At 39.6% G+C, this 12,085-nt stretch overlaps 1 protein-coding gene across 2 annotated transcripts in view; it reads right to left on the bottom strand.

The window, feature by feature from the left end:
* Positions 1 to 12,085, bottom strand: part of fam171a1 (family with sequence similarity 171 member A1) — a 187,485-nt gene that overhangs the window by 46,938 nt on the left and 128,462 nt on the right. For both annotated transcript variants that reach the window (XM_068006790.1, XM_068006799.1), the window contains one exon: positions 6,538 to 6,630. In XM_068006790.1, the coding sequence (XP_067862891.1) occupies positions 6,538 to 6,630 (93 nt within the window). The remainder of the gene's footprint in view (positions 1 to 6,537; positions 6,631 to 12,085) is intronic.

Genomic DNA, 12,085 nt, shown 5'->3' with positions numbered 1-12,085 from the left:
TTTATTCCTACTCTCTTTTCTGTCTGTTAACCGTTTCTCAATCCATGCCAGTATATTGCCCCCAATTCCATATGCTCTAACTTTGTTCACCAACCTCCTGTGGGGGAACTTATTGAAAGCCTTCTGAAAATCCAAATACATCACATCCACTGGTTCCTCCTTATCTATTCTACTAGTTACATCCTCAAAGAACTCCAATAGGTTTGTCAAACATGATTTCCCTTTCATAAATCCATGTTGACCCTGCCAAATCCTATTATTATTTTCTAAGTGTCCTGTTATCAGGTCCTTAATAATACATGCTAGCATTTTCCCTGCTACTGAAGTCAGGCTAACAAGTCTGTAGTTCCTTGTTTTCTCTCTTCCTCCTTTCTTAAATAGTGGGGTTACATTTGCTACCCTCCAATTTGCAGGAACCATTGCAGAATCTATAGAATTTTGGAAGATGACAACCAATGCATCCATTATCTCTATAGCCACCTTTTTCAAAACCCTGGGATATAGATCATCAAGTCCTTTTGCAGGTGCACCAGAAGTAGCCAGCAGTTTGCAATATTCAAATTAGGCCCCAACGACTTAATTTTTATGTACATGGAATTTATAGTCTCATAATATACCTGTTCATATAAAATGGGCAATTAAGCTACTTTAGGGAAATTAATTTGGAGAACTCTACCCATAAGACTTGCAGCAGCATTTTGGAGGCTTTTTGTTGCCTTTTTTCCCTCTCCTGTTGTCACTTAATTGGCCAGAAATCTTGAGCTAAGTCTTTTGGCACTAACATTTGCTAGACCACAATAGGGAATTGAGATTGGGAATGTCCCTATGGGAATACTCCTTTACTTATGTATTTCAAAGAAGGAGGTGCAACAAAGGATGCCAGGCAAGTCAGGCTGCATCAAAGACAGACTGCGTCCACCCACTGGTGCTCGCCAATCTGCATTGCCAGGCAGACAGACGTCTGCCTGGCAATAACCATGTGGAACTGGATCCACAGGCTCTGGGACAGCAGAGAACCAGATGCCAGCTGCTGCAAGGACACCACATGGACTGCAGCGGTTCAAGAGGGCGGCTCACCACCACCTTCTCAAGGGCAATTAGGGATGGGCAATAAATGCTGGCCTTGCCAGCGACACCTACATCCCATAAACGAATAAAAAAAACCCCACAGCCAATATGCATCATAGGGGTGACAATGCTACTGGGAGTAAATGTCAGCTGTGCTCTTCCATTTGCTTCCAGGCACGCTATGCTATGGGGAGACACCTTCCTCACTCGCACCTCATTCTGCAGCATCTCCACTTTGTCAACTATCATACCAGGGTTTCAATGTTGCACCACTCTGTCATTGGGCACAGAAGTTTCCTGCCGCCACAATTAATGTGTCACCCACTGGGTTTTGCTAGCCATTTTTGTTATCTAATTAGCCTTTGCAAAGAATGAAATGTACACTAAAAATATTAGCAGCCTTTCTAAAGGCTCCTGACATTTTTGTATCTGCAGCCTTAAGGCTGCTTAAATGCAATTTCCCACTCCTCCACTGGTGAGCTCCCTGTGCCAGGTCCAATATGGGCTGGGAGCTCGCCCATACTATATAGATGAAGCTGACCCTGCACATTGTGATGGGCTCAGCATACTAATGTTTGGGCAGATGCTAATAATGTGCCACCTGATTGGGGGCCCAACCACAAAATCACCCTATTAAATCCAATTTATAAAGAGCAATGATACATTTTGTCTGGATTCCTTCCAGTTACTGCTTCTAATTCTGAGAGTATCAATATCTAAATCAAGTGAATTGAAGAGAAATATGTCAGTCTTCAACGTGAGTATGGAATTGCAAAACGTGTACGTATTATCACAGGCAGAAATGTTTAAAAGGACAATGTCATTGTTACAAATTTCAGGTCTGCACTAGATATTCTCAAGAATCCAGCATCATCAATCACTCATGTAAGCAGACGCCACATTCTTACAATCAGGAATATACCTTTACTGCACAATATCTAGTTATACAATAGTGTGATCTAGAGGCTGCAAGGACTCCTCGTTGTGTGTGCTGGATACTGTGATCTCATACGTGTCCCATGTACGTTCACCCTATCTTCCATAAGGCAGACTGTTTAGCACTCACTATAGTGAGATGAGGCCAACTGCAAACCATCAAACTGGTTTATTTTACGTGCAATACATGAATAGAACACCATTTTCAAAGCAAGTTTTACTTATTTCCCACCACTACTCTCAAAATCAAAAACAACATTACGCCATTCTGTCCCTGTTTACTGGCTAAACTCACTTCATAGGTGAGCAATCTTTGAACTGATTGGTACTTACTTTTCTTATTACAGGTCACATGTGGTCATGCCTCAACCTAGAATCTGTCACAATCTTCATCTGGCTAAAGAGAAGGGGAGACACTTCTCCGTCTGTTCCAAAACTTAAATGCAGACTATTTTCTTTCCCGAACTGAGATGGAAGAAGCCAAAAGCATAACCTATGAGCCCTCCCCCAGTGACCAAGTTATTAAAACTCACCACATATATCCTTTATCAAGCCATTTGAACCACCTAGGACCAAGGCTGCTTCCTGATTAGTTCAAAAATGCAGCCTTTTCATTAGTTCATTTAGAATCAATCAGGAAGCAGCTTATTCTAATCCTCTAGGCCCAGGTAGGTTCAAACTGCTCAGCAAGTCTTCCTCGTGCACAAGCTCTTAATGTTACTACTAAAAGTGCATAGGAAATGAGGAATCCATGAGCTGGGTTGAACAAGCTTGCAGGCCAGACCTGCCCCCATGGGCCACCTGTTGCATACTGCCGGTAGAGGTGACAATGCCATATCTGAGCCATATTCTAGTGCATTGCCTATAGTTAGTAACATAAATTTTAAAAAAATAATGTAACCATCTCAAATACTACTCATTTAATGTTTCAGTTTTTGTCCTTTTGAAATATTTTACTGTAGCTGCAGGCTTCCTTCAAAATGGAATGGTGGGTCATTTGCTCCAATATTTTTATTTCAAATCACTACATGGAATGTCCTACCATGGCAGGATAAAAAGCATCCCTGCTAAATTCCACAGCAATCTGAAGTGCATTCTTCCAGTTATTACTGCTGGGCCAGAACAGATTGCATAGCTGGATGTATTAAAGCTATATCCGCGCTTTCACCGGACCTTCCTGGCCATCGGGTTTACTGAATCTGACGGGTTTAACTTTGGCGTTGTCACTAGCAGTACAAGCACGATATAAAGTCTGGAGACAAAACAAAACTCTTCTGCCTGCACTCCTACATGTCTTTCACAGTAATCAGAGTAAACTTGTAATGTTGTTCCTTCCCAACCTTGCTGTCAATTCAATAATGCTCAGGATTATGATGAGAATGCTGCCATTTATTTCTGTTAATTGTACTCTGGTGTTGCCATTTCTTTCCCTGCATGAACAACTATTAGAAGTTCCTGCTGATGAAAATTTGGTGTAGTTAAATATATAGTTTGGTAAAATCTTTTTCTTAAAAAGATGGTCATTCTTTTTAGTTGCATACAAACCCTCTGGTCTCCAATTTTCTTGGTGGTGTGCACGACTCAATATTCTCCCTATGCAGAGTACATATGCAAATACAGGGGGTATGGTTCCACAGGCAACAGCAGACCTCCAGTACTTTACCTAAGTTGAGTCTAGTGTGTTGACATGGTTTTTTGACCAATGGAAATACCACAAGTGAGCCCAATTCCATCCACACACATATATATATATACTTTCTAGCAGATGTCACTGGACAGCAATTGAGAGTGGAACCATCACTAATATTCCCCTCCCTAGTTCAAAGGTGCTGAAGTCAACTGCAGCACTCCAACTGCTGCCCCGGCTGAGATCAGTTAACTCAACACAGACCAGAAATTGAATTTGGAACTTCTAGTCTCAATGGCTTTATTCCATATTCACTGGGGGGAAACTTATTTGGAATTTCTTCCTACAAATAAATAAATACATTTATTTTGGAATACAATTACAAGAACAGGCAAATTTGATTTTCTACAGCTCAATCCTGGATTAGCTTCTGGCATAATGGCTACATCTCGCTAATACAATCTGCTATCTGGCCACTATTTTTGTTTCAGATTCAGTTGGTCATTGACGTGCATGATCCCATGGTTAAAAAATGGAGGCATTGGTGCAGTAGACTTCAATATTTCTACAACCTAGAGATAGAGCGTGGTAGTAGAATGATGATGAATATCTGTTTATCTTACTGCAATATCAATGCAAAGTTCATTCAGTTTGACTTCACATTTTCTTTTCATCATCAGTGAGCTGATGCAATGGTTAGCATATGCCCTTGCTCTTCTGGGAATGGATTCAAATCTAGTCCTGATTGATAGGTGGTCGTCTCTGTCAACTACAAATGTCCTGTGTAAAGTAAATTTGGTCAGGCTGAACCTAGTCCTTAGTAGACACAGGTGCACAGTGCAAAACCACCTACAAATTGGAACAGGTTGGCAATCTCACTCATCGAAGCCATAGGATGGCAGGCAACACCTAATCTGAAAGTGGGGGAGAATGTATTCTATTTCCCAGACCAACATCCAAAAATATACATATTTTTTTAAAAATTGGTCTGTCATTTAATACATGGTTTTGTACAAAAGAGTCATTAAAGTTTCTATTCTGTCCAAATGCCAGTTTGTAAATACAAGCAAGAACTATATAGTACTTCAGGAGGTATCAAAATTAAAAATAGTTTTATTTTCTCCCTCCTAAAGCACCATTCCTTCAGAGGATGAGCAGATGACCTGCTCCTGGAAAGTGTGGGGGGGGGGGGGATTGGCAAGAGATGACTCACTTGACAGTTTTCCATTTCACCTTGTCTGTGGTGAAAGTCCATAGTGAATTTTGCACATGGAGACAAGCACAAAGAACAAATACACCAGAGTAAGCTAGGTGAACGTTACTTTTAAATCAAGCCCATCAACTAAATGTAACATCTGCTTCATCCCAAAAAGATTTTTAAAAAAGTGACCAAGGCTGTTCATTGTACTAAAATATGCCACAACATATGCATCATCCTAACCAAATAATATGCAGCATATAGGAAATACTGTGCAAATGAAAAGCACACTCGATTAGGTTAGTATTAATCAATAAATGCAAGAAAATGCAGATTGAGAAAAGGCTATTCAGCTCGTCAAGCCCACTTCATCCAGACTCCAGGTATAATTGCTAACATTGACTTCCGTCCAACACCACCCATTGATCCCTACTTTAAGGAACAATAATTTCCTTCCTCGATTGACCCCAAAGAAAAAAAACAAGCAGTGTTATCAGCACTCTCGATAACCCTCAATCCTGCTTCTTAATTAGGTATTGATCCAGCTCCATTTTAACGATGCACAAGAAAAATGGGCCACATTGCTACTGTGGACACCTAAGCCCCAAAATTGTGATTTAGGTACACCCACATCGGCAGCAAGAAAGGCCACTTTCATCCATCAGCTTTGATTTCAAACCCAGGTCTAAAACTCTTCTAACCCACGTCATCACCCATCCCTTGGATAAGTAAACACATGAATCTTCCACTGACAATTCCTGGAACAGCAGTGAAACCAAACAGCAGTACTGCATATGAATATCTTGCTGGCTGGAAGCTCCTGATTGGGGCAAAATCCTTGAATCATGAGCAGCAAAATAACCATCGTGAATTTGCCTTTTGGAACTATAAGTGGTTGAAACAAAATTAACTTCTCTTCTGGCCTCGAGGAATATCTTTTAAGATGTTTTTAATTTCACTGTATTCTGAATTCTATTTTACACACCTGGAAGTTGATTTTAGACACATTCAAAGTTAAGCTGAGTATAATATGTTGCAAATACTTTCATTTTTTTGATATATTTATAAAAGAATGCAAGATCTTAAGACATTTGAAGACATCTTAAAATGAATTGTAGCATCTCCAAATTACAGTTCAGCTTGATGCAGTCCAGAGCTGGTTTGATGCCAGTGTGTGCACGTGCAAGCCGAAAACAGAGGGAAAGCCTTTCCCACAATATGACTAATTCACCCCCAACTACTCATGGCTTTTGTACGTTCACATCCATAATATGTATACGATATAAACAAACATTCACTCCCCCAACACATGTGTTGGGGGAGTGAATGTTTGTTTATATCGTAGATTGTGAAAAACAGCCCAATTTTCATCCGACTATGTTGACTACTCAGCTAATGAACAAATTACATGTGATTTCAGAGGCAACAGCACAGTGGTTTAGAGGTACAAAACTACTGGAAAACAATCTATACGTTCTTACACCACAAAATTCAGTATACAAGGACATAATTTTTAAAATATGCAGGAGAATAATATTTGCATAATATTGCAACATATTTTTAAAAACCCCAAAACAACTTTCAAACTTGAATACAAACTCCAATAGGACACAGTAATTTGAAGTCATCTCCCTTGTGGAGTCATGTCTTTGCTAATAAAATTTAAGAAATCATTTCAAATTATTTATCATATTCCTCCAGTACATACCCTGAAATCCTGAGACAATCTGAACAATGTCTTCATACACCATCAGGGTTGCTGACCGTTCAGGATGTAGAAGCAGGCTCACAGATGAAAACACTGATAAAGAAATTTAAAAAAATATATATTTATTACTGCGTCCTTACTGTTTTGCAAGAAGTTAAAGAATACTGAACTTTAAAAAAAAATTCCATTCTGCAAAAGCTGCATCATTACATAAACAACCAACACATTTTTATCTCATTAATTTTAGACTGATTATTTATTTGGATGATAAATGGGTTGTCTAAATCATCATACTGTATTATGGAGAACTGTTTCACATAATCTTGCAAATTTACAACCGAAGTGCATGACAGTATCATGGACGACTGATAATTCATATAATTGTATGCATAACCATATCAGTACACCAGCTCCAGACAAGCTCTTTTCTGCCTGTGAATTAATGTTTTCCAACCCATTAATTTTTAATGAAATAGGCTACAAGGTCATCATATTGTAGACTCTCCAGGCTCCCTTTTGTCTATTGGATCCACCTAACCAACATGTTCTGAATGTTAAAGTAAAAAAGAAAATACTGGATTACAATGCATCCTACAATACAGACTTCCTAATTTTTTGGGGGGGAAAATATGCAGAATTTTAAAAGTAATTATTTGAAAATGACATGAAAGAAAATAAGTTGTTCTTAAAGTCCTTCTTGAAATTTGCTTTAAAATAAGTTTGGGGGCCAATGTTTATCATTCCCAGTTTGCCCCACCCCCAAGATAATTCTTTGCACTCATTACCCTCTAGCTCAGTGTAGTCTTTCAGCCATTAATTAGCACAAGTTAAACTCGATTATTGTACATTTTAAGGTTGGAAGTGATCAACACCAGAGTTAAATTTTCAATCATATTTTGCAAGGGTGAAATTGAAATGGTACATAAATAATTCATTTAATCAATACCTGGCAAGACTATCTATGCCGGTATTATCTTTTACGATTTCAATTTCTGGAATTTTCCTTTAGAACGAAGTCACAAAATCTGGTCTCGCTTAGCAGAGAAATGCACTGCAAATGTTTTAGGTTTGTATTATTCCAGCTGCAATTGTTTAGAATGTAAAGCCAGTCTGCCTCATCGTCAACTTTCAAGAGTATCGGCAACAGCAGCGGGGACTGCAAATATTGGTCATATTTTTATGGCCAGCACAAGGCATCTCCGAATGACTCAATTTTCTCCTTTCCCCCCGCCCTTTCCAATTTTTTTTAAACACTTGTTGACCTATAGCATTTATAATTAAAATTAAAAATTGGAATGGAGGAGGCTTCGACAACTGATTTAACTGGGCTTGCTCACAAGTCAGGTTTGTCCAGGTTCTCAATTTAAAATTTAGATAGAACTTGAACTTTTAAATGATTAGCAGTTATTTCAACTTAACTAAATGTTTAGTTTCTGGTGTGGAAGCATAATGGCTGCTATCTGTATTTGTCGTGGATTGATCCTTGCTACCAAGAGTACCACTACACTGTTAGCTTGGACCAATCAGAAAGCAATTTAGAACACTACATTCACAAATCTAAAGATCTCCCTGAGCCATATATTGATCACGACTGACAAGGCAAACAGACAAGCAGGGTCAGATTGAAAAAGAAATCATTGGGGGCGGGGGGGGGGGTAGAACGAGAGAGAGAAGGCACTGAGCCAAAAACTAAATTCCCTATAGGGAGAGAAGAAAATTGGCTGAGGAGCCAAAATGAGAGAAGAATCATACAACGAAAAGAATCTAACCCGCTTTCTCAAAAGCACTCAGCCTCTGCTTTGGCAACTTGGCTGAAACTGGGAACACCTGTGTGGAAAACTGTGGGCAAGAACCCATATCCTATTACTCTGTGGCATTACATGTTGCAGCACCATCTTATAATTGAGGAAAAAAATGCTTAATGTGCACACGCCAGATCTGCTGTAACAACAGGTAGTGGGAGGTAAGGTATTAAAGTTTACACAGATGTATAGCTTTCAATTTTTTTTGCAATTAGCATAATTTGCCTGATGCTAATTTAAGTACAAGTGACATATTCTATTGCCAACCTGCTACCAGCTGATGTAATCATGAGTTCCAAGTTCCAAAGTTCCCAAATGTATCGGTAGAATTACAAAGCCAGCACAATGCTGCACTGTGGCACAAATGGGGAGCTTGGGGTGGGGGAATTGTGCTCGAGTTCCACACAAGTTTCTTTTGATCTCAGCCAGGCCCTTATGTCCATGAGACACTTCCCCAGAGATAGGAATGCAAAAATGTAATTAGATGCTTATGAAGATAATTTTGAAGGGCAGGTTACCCGCATAGGAGGCAGCTGTTGCAGAGCATTAGCAGAGAGGGATGACCTCTGTTAAGGGATGGTGCATTGAGGATGGTGCATTAAGGATGGTGAAAGAATGACCACAAAGATAAAGGGAAAATTAAAAGCAATTATTTTATGCATCAGTAGTTTTACAACAAGATTATAATCTGTAAGCACAATACATCACAGATGGCCAGTAATAGCACTCAGTAGGACTGCAATAGTACAGAGTATTTTCACCAAGTTAAATACTTTCATCAAGTGCCAAGACTTCCAGGCTCACCTGCTGGGTTAGAAGCTTATTCATATCCATTCCTCATTGATCACAAATTCATCCTCCACTGATCACAAGCTGGATCTTCAGCCAGCTGTCTACTAAATCCTTTGACAGCACAGGCTCCAAGGCTGTTAGCTTGGATCAGTTGGCGGCAAGCTCACCTCTTATTCAGAAGTTTGCCGATTTGAGCTGCATATCACAGATTTCAACTCATAATCTAAGCTGAAGGACTGCTGCATTGTCAAAGGTGCCATCTTTCAGATGGGACAATAAACTAAGGCCGCACAGGCTTGTTCTGTGGCTCAGGTGGGTATAAAAAAATACCATGGCACCATGGTAGCAAATTTTCAAATTCATGGCTTCTGGTACAGTGCGCATGTCAGGAACTTGGCCATGTCTCCCATTATTTTCTATCCATTGATTTTAGCACAATTCCAAGAGCTAAAAATGAAAATTTACCATGTCTACCAACTGCACAAAGGGAAAGGCTAATGGCTTTTACAAATTCTGCAATCCAGTGAGGGTGAGCTGTTTTAACAAAGTAAAAATGAAAGCACCTTTATTGATCTAGCTTCTCATCATGCTTCACAACCAATGAATTACTTTTGAAATGCAATCACTATTATGTAGTTAAATGACTGTAATAAAAGTAATGGGTATGCTTTAAATTTAACAGGAGGTGCAGGCATCCATAACTAGAGACAAGGTTTAAAAATTATTCTCCTCCTTCCTTTCACCATCTCCAAAAACTGTAGTATATAGAGAGGCAACTAGACAATTCAATTATATTGTCAGCAAGACGAGCTGGAATAACAACAGCTAATCAAATCAACTGATCTCCCAGCTTCCAACTGCCCCACGAACCCGTATGCAATTCTGGTGGCTGGACCTGCCATAGACGCAAGACAGCTGGCCAAAATCACTGTCCTAAAGCCAAGGATGGGCTCACAGCTGCAGAGGTGAAAGTCAACTTGAACCCACTTCCAGTGATCCTATCAACAGCCTCCACATCAGTGATCTCAGCAGAGCTGCCAACCTTAAAATCAGTACAGTGCCTGCCTCTTTATACATGCTTGTATCAGCACTGCAGCAGTGAGGGCTTGCTTTTTGTTGGGTCGTTCTTCATTTTCCCCCCCAAATTCTTTATTAAAAGTTTTCGATATATTTTAAACCAGCCCCCCCCTCCCCCCACCCCTATCAATGTAGGGACCTATCAAAATGTGTTAACAGTCAGTTATGCCTTGGTGTCTGGTGATCAACACTTCATAAAACTGAAAGGATGGTTCTTTTGGTTTTAAACATTATGCAGAAAGTCAGCTGATTAGTGCTCTCCCGTTTCACATTTTTACTTAAATAAGCCAAAACTTTGAGGATCCAAGTAAATAGTCTTTTAAAATTCTGTGCTCAAATGTTCATGATAATTAAGGAATAAAAAGTATTTTACCATTTTGTTTACATTTGTAATCCCAGTACAGCTTTATTGAGTCCTAGAGCAAGTATAATAAATGCAATCCCCGAAAAGACCCTTATAAATTAACTGCTAACAAGAAAACTAATTCTTTATGATTTAAAGGTATAAGTACCAGGGCAAAAGCAAAATACTGCGAATGCTAGAAATCTGAAATAAAAACAGAAAATGCTGGAGAAGCTCAGCATGTGAGGCAGCATCTGTGGAGAAAGAAACAGAGTTAACGTTTCAGGTTGAAGACCTTTCGTCAGAACATCTTCAACCTGAAACATTAATTCTGTTTCTTTCTCACTTGCTGAGCTTCTCCAGCATTCTCTATTTTTATTATATAAGTACCAGGGGTTGGTTCTAAAAGCTGAACCTATTTATAATGTGAGAAGACGACTAAAGCAACTTTGGGAATTAGTGAACAATCATTTTTAAGTTATTATGACTGGGAAAGGGTGAGAAATGGAGAATTAGTACAAGTTGTTGAACAATCCAGACGAGCATCTTTCCAATAGTGCAGTAGGTTTGCAACTTGCACTAGATATATGATTTCAAAATATTACTAGCATGCAAGAATATACATATCTTTAGGCTGTCTAAGGACAGTCTATAATTAATTTATTTTGATATAAACACCCACTGCTCATTATTACTGGCCAAAATCACTCTTCTAAAGCCAAGGATGGGCTCACAGCTGCAGAGGTGAAAGTCAACTTGAGCCCACTTCCAGTGATCCTATCAACAGCCTCCACATCAGTGATCTCTGTAAACAATTTTACAACACCAAGTTATAGTCCAACAAATTTATTTTAAATTCCACAAGCTTTCGGAGGCTTCCTCCTTCCTCAGGTGAACGGTGTGGAAATCATTTCCACACCGTTCACCTGAGGAAGGAGGAAGCCTCCGAAAGCTTGTGGAATTTAAAATAAATTTGTTGGACTATAACTTGGTGTGGTAAAATTGTTTACAATTGTCAACCCCAGTCCATCACCGGCATCTCCACATCATCAGTGATCTCAGCAGAGCTGCCAACCTTAAAATCAGTACAGTGCCTGCCTCTTTATACATGCTTGTATCAGCACTGCAGCAGTGAGGGCTTGCTTTTTGTTGGGTCATTCTTCATTTTCCCCCCAAATTCTTTATTAACTTTTCAGATTTCTGCAGAAGCACAATATTTAATTATACTGTAATTGTCTGTGCACTATTATATTCCAACCTCCCTATCTCTGCAACCTACAACTCTCCGAGATCTCTGCGCTCCAATTCTGGCCTCTTGCGCATCCCCGGTTTTCACCACTCCATCATTGGCGGCCGTGCCTTCAGCTGCCGAAGCCTCTCTGCCTCTCTCTCCTCCTTTAAGACACTCCTTAAACCGATTTCTTTGACGAAGCTTTTGGTCACCTGTCCTAATATCTCCTTATGTGGTTCGGTGTGCTGTGAAGCCTCTTGGGACGTTTTACTACGTTAAAGGCAGGGTAAAAATGCAAGCTGT

This window comes from Heptranchias perlo, chromosome 2 (genome assembly GCF_035084215.1).
Source record: "Heptranchias perlo isolate sHepPer1 chromosome 2, sHepPer1.hap1, whole genome shotgun sequence".
Classification (NCBI taxonomy): Eukaryota; Metazoa; Chordata; class Chondrichthyes; order Hexanchiformes; family Hexanchidae; genus Heptranchias; species Heptranchias perlo.
The sequence above is the reverse complement of the archived record's forward strand: the minus strand, read 5'-3'. Positions and strand labels throughout refer to the sequence as shown.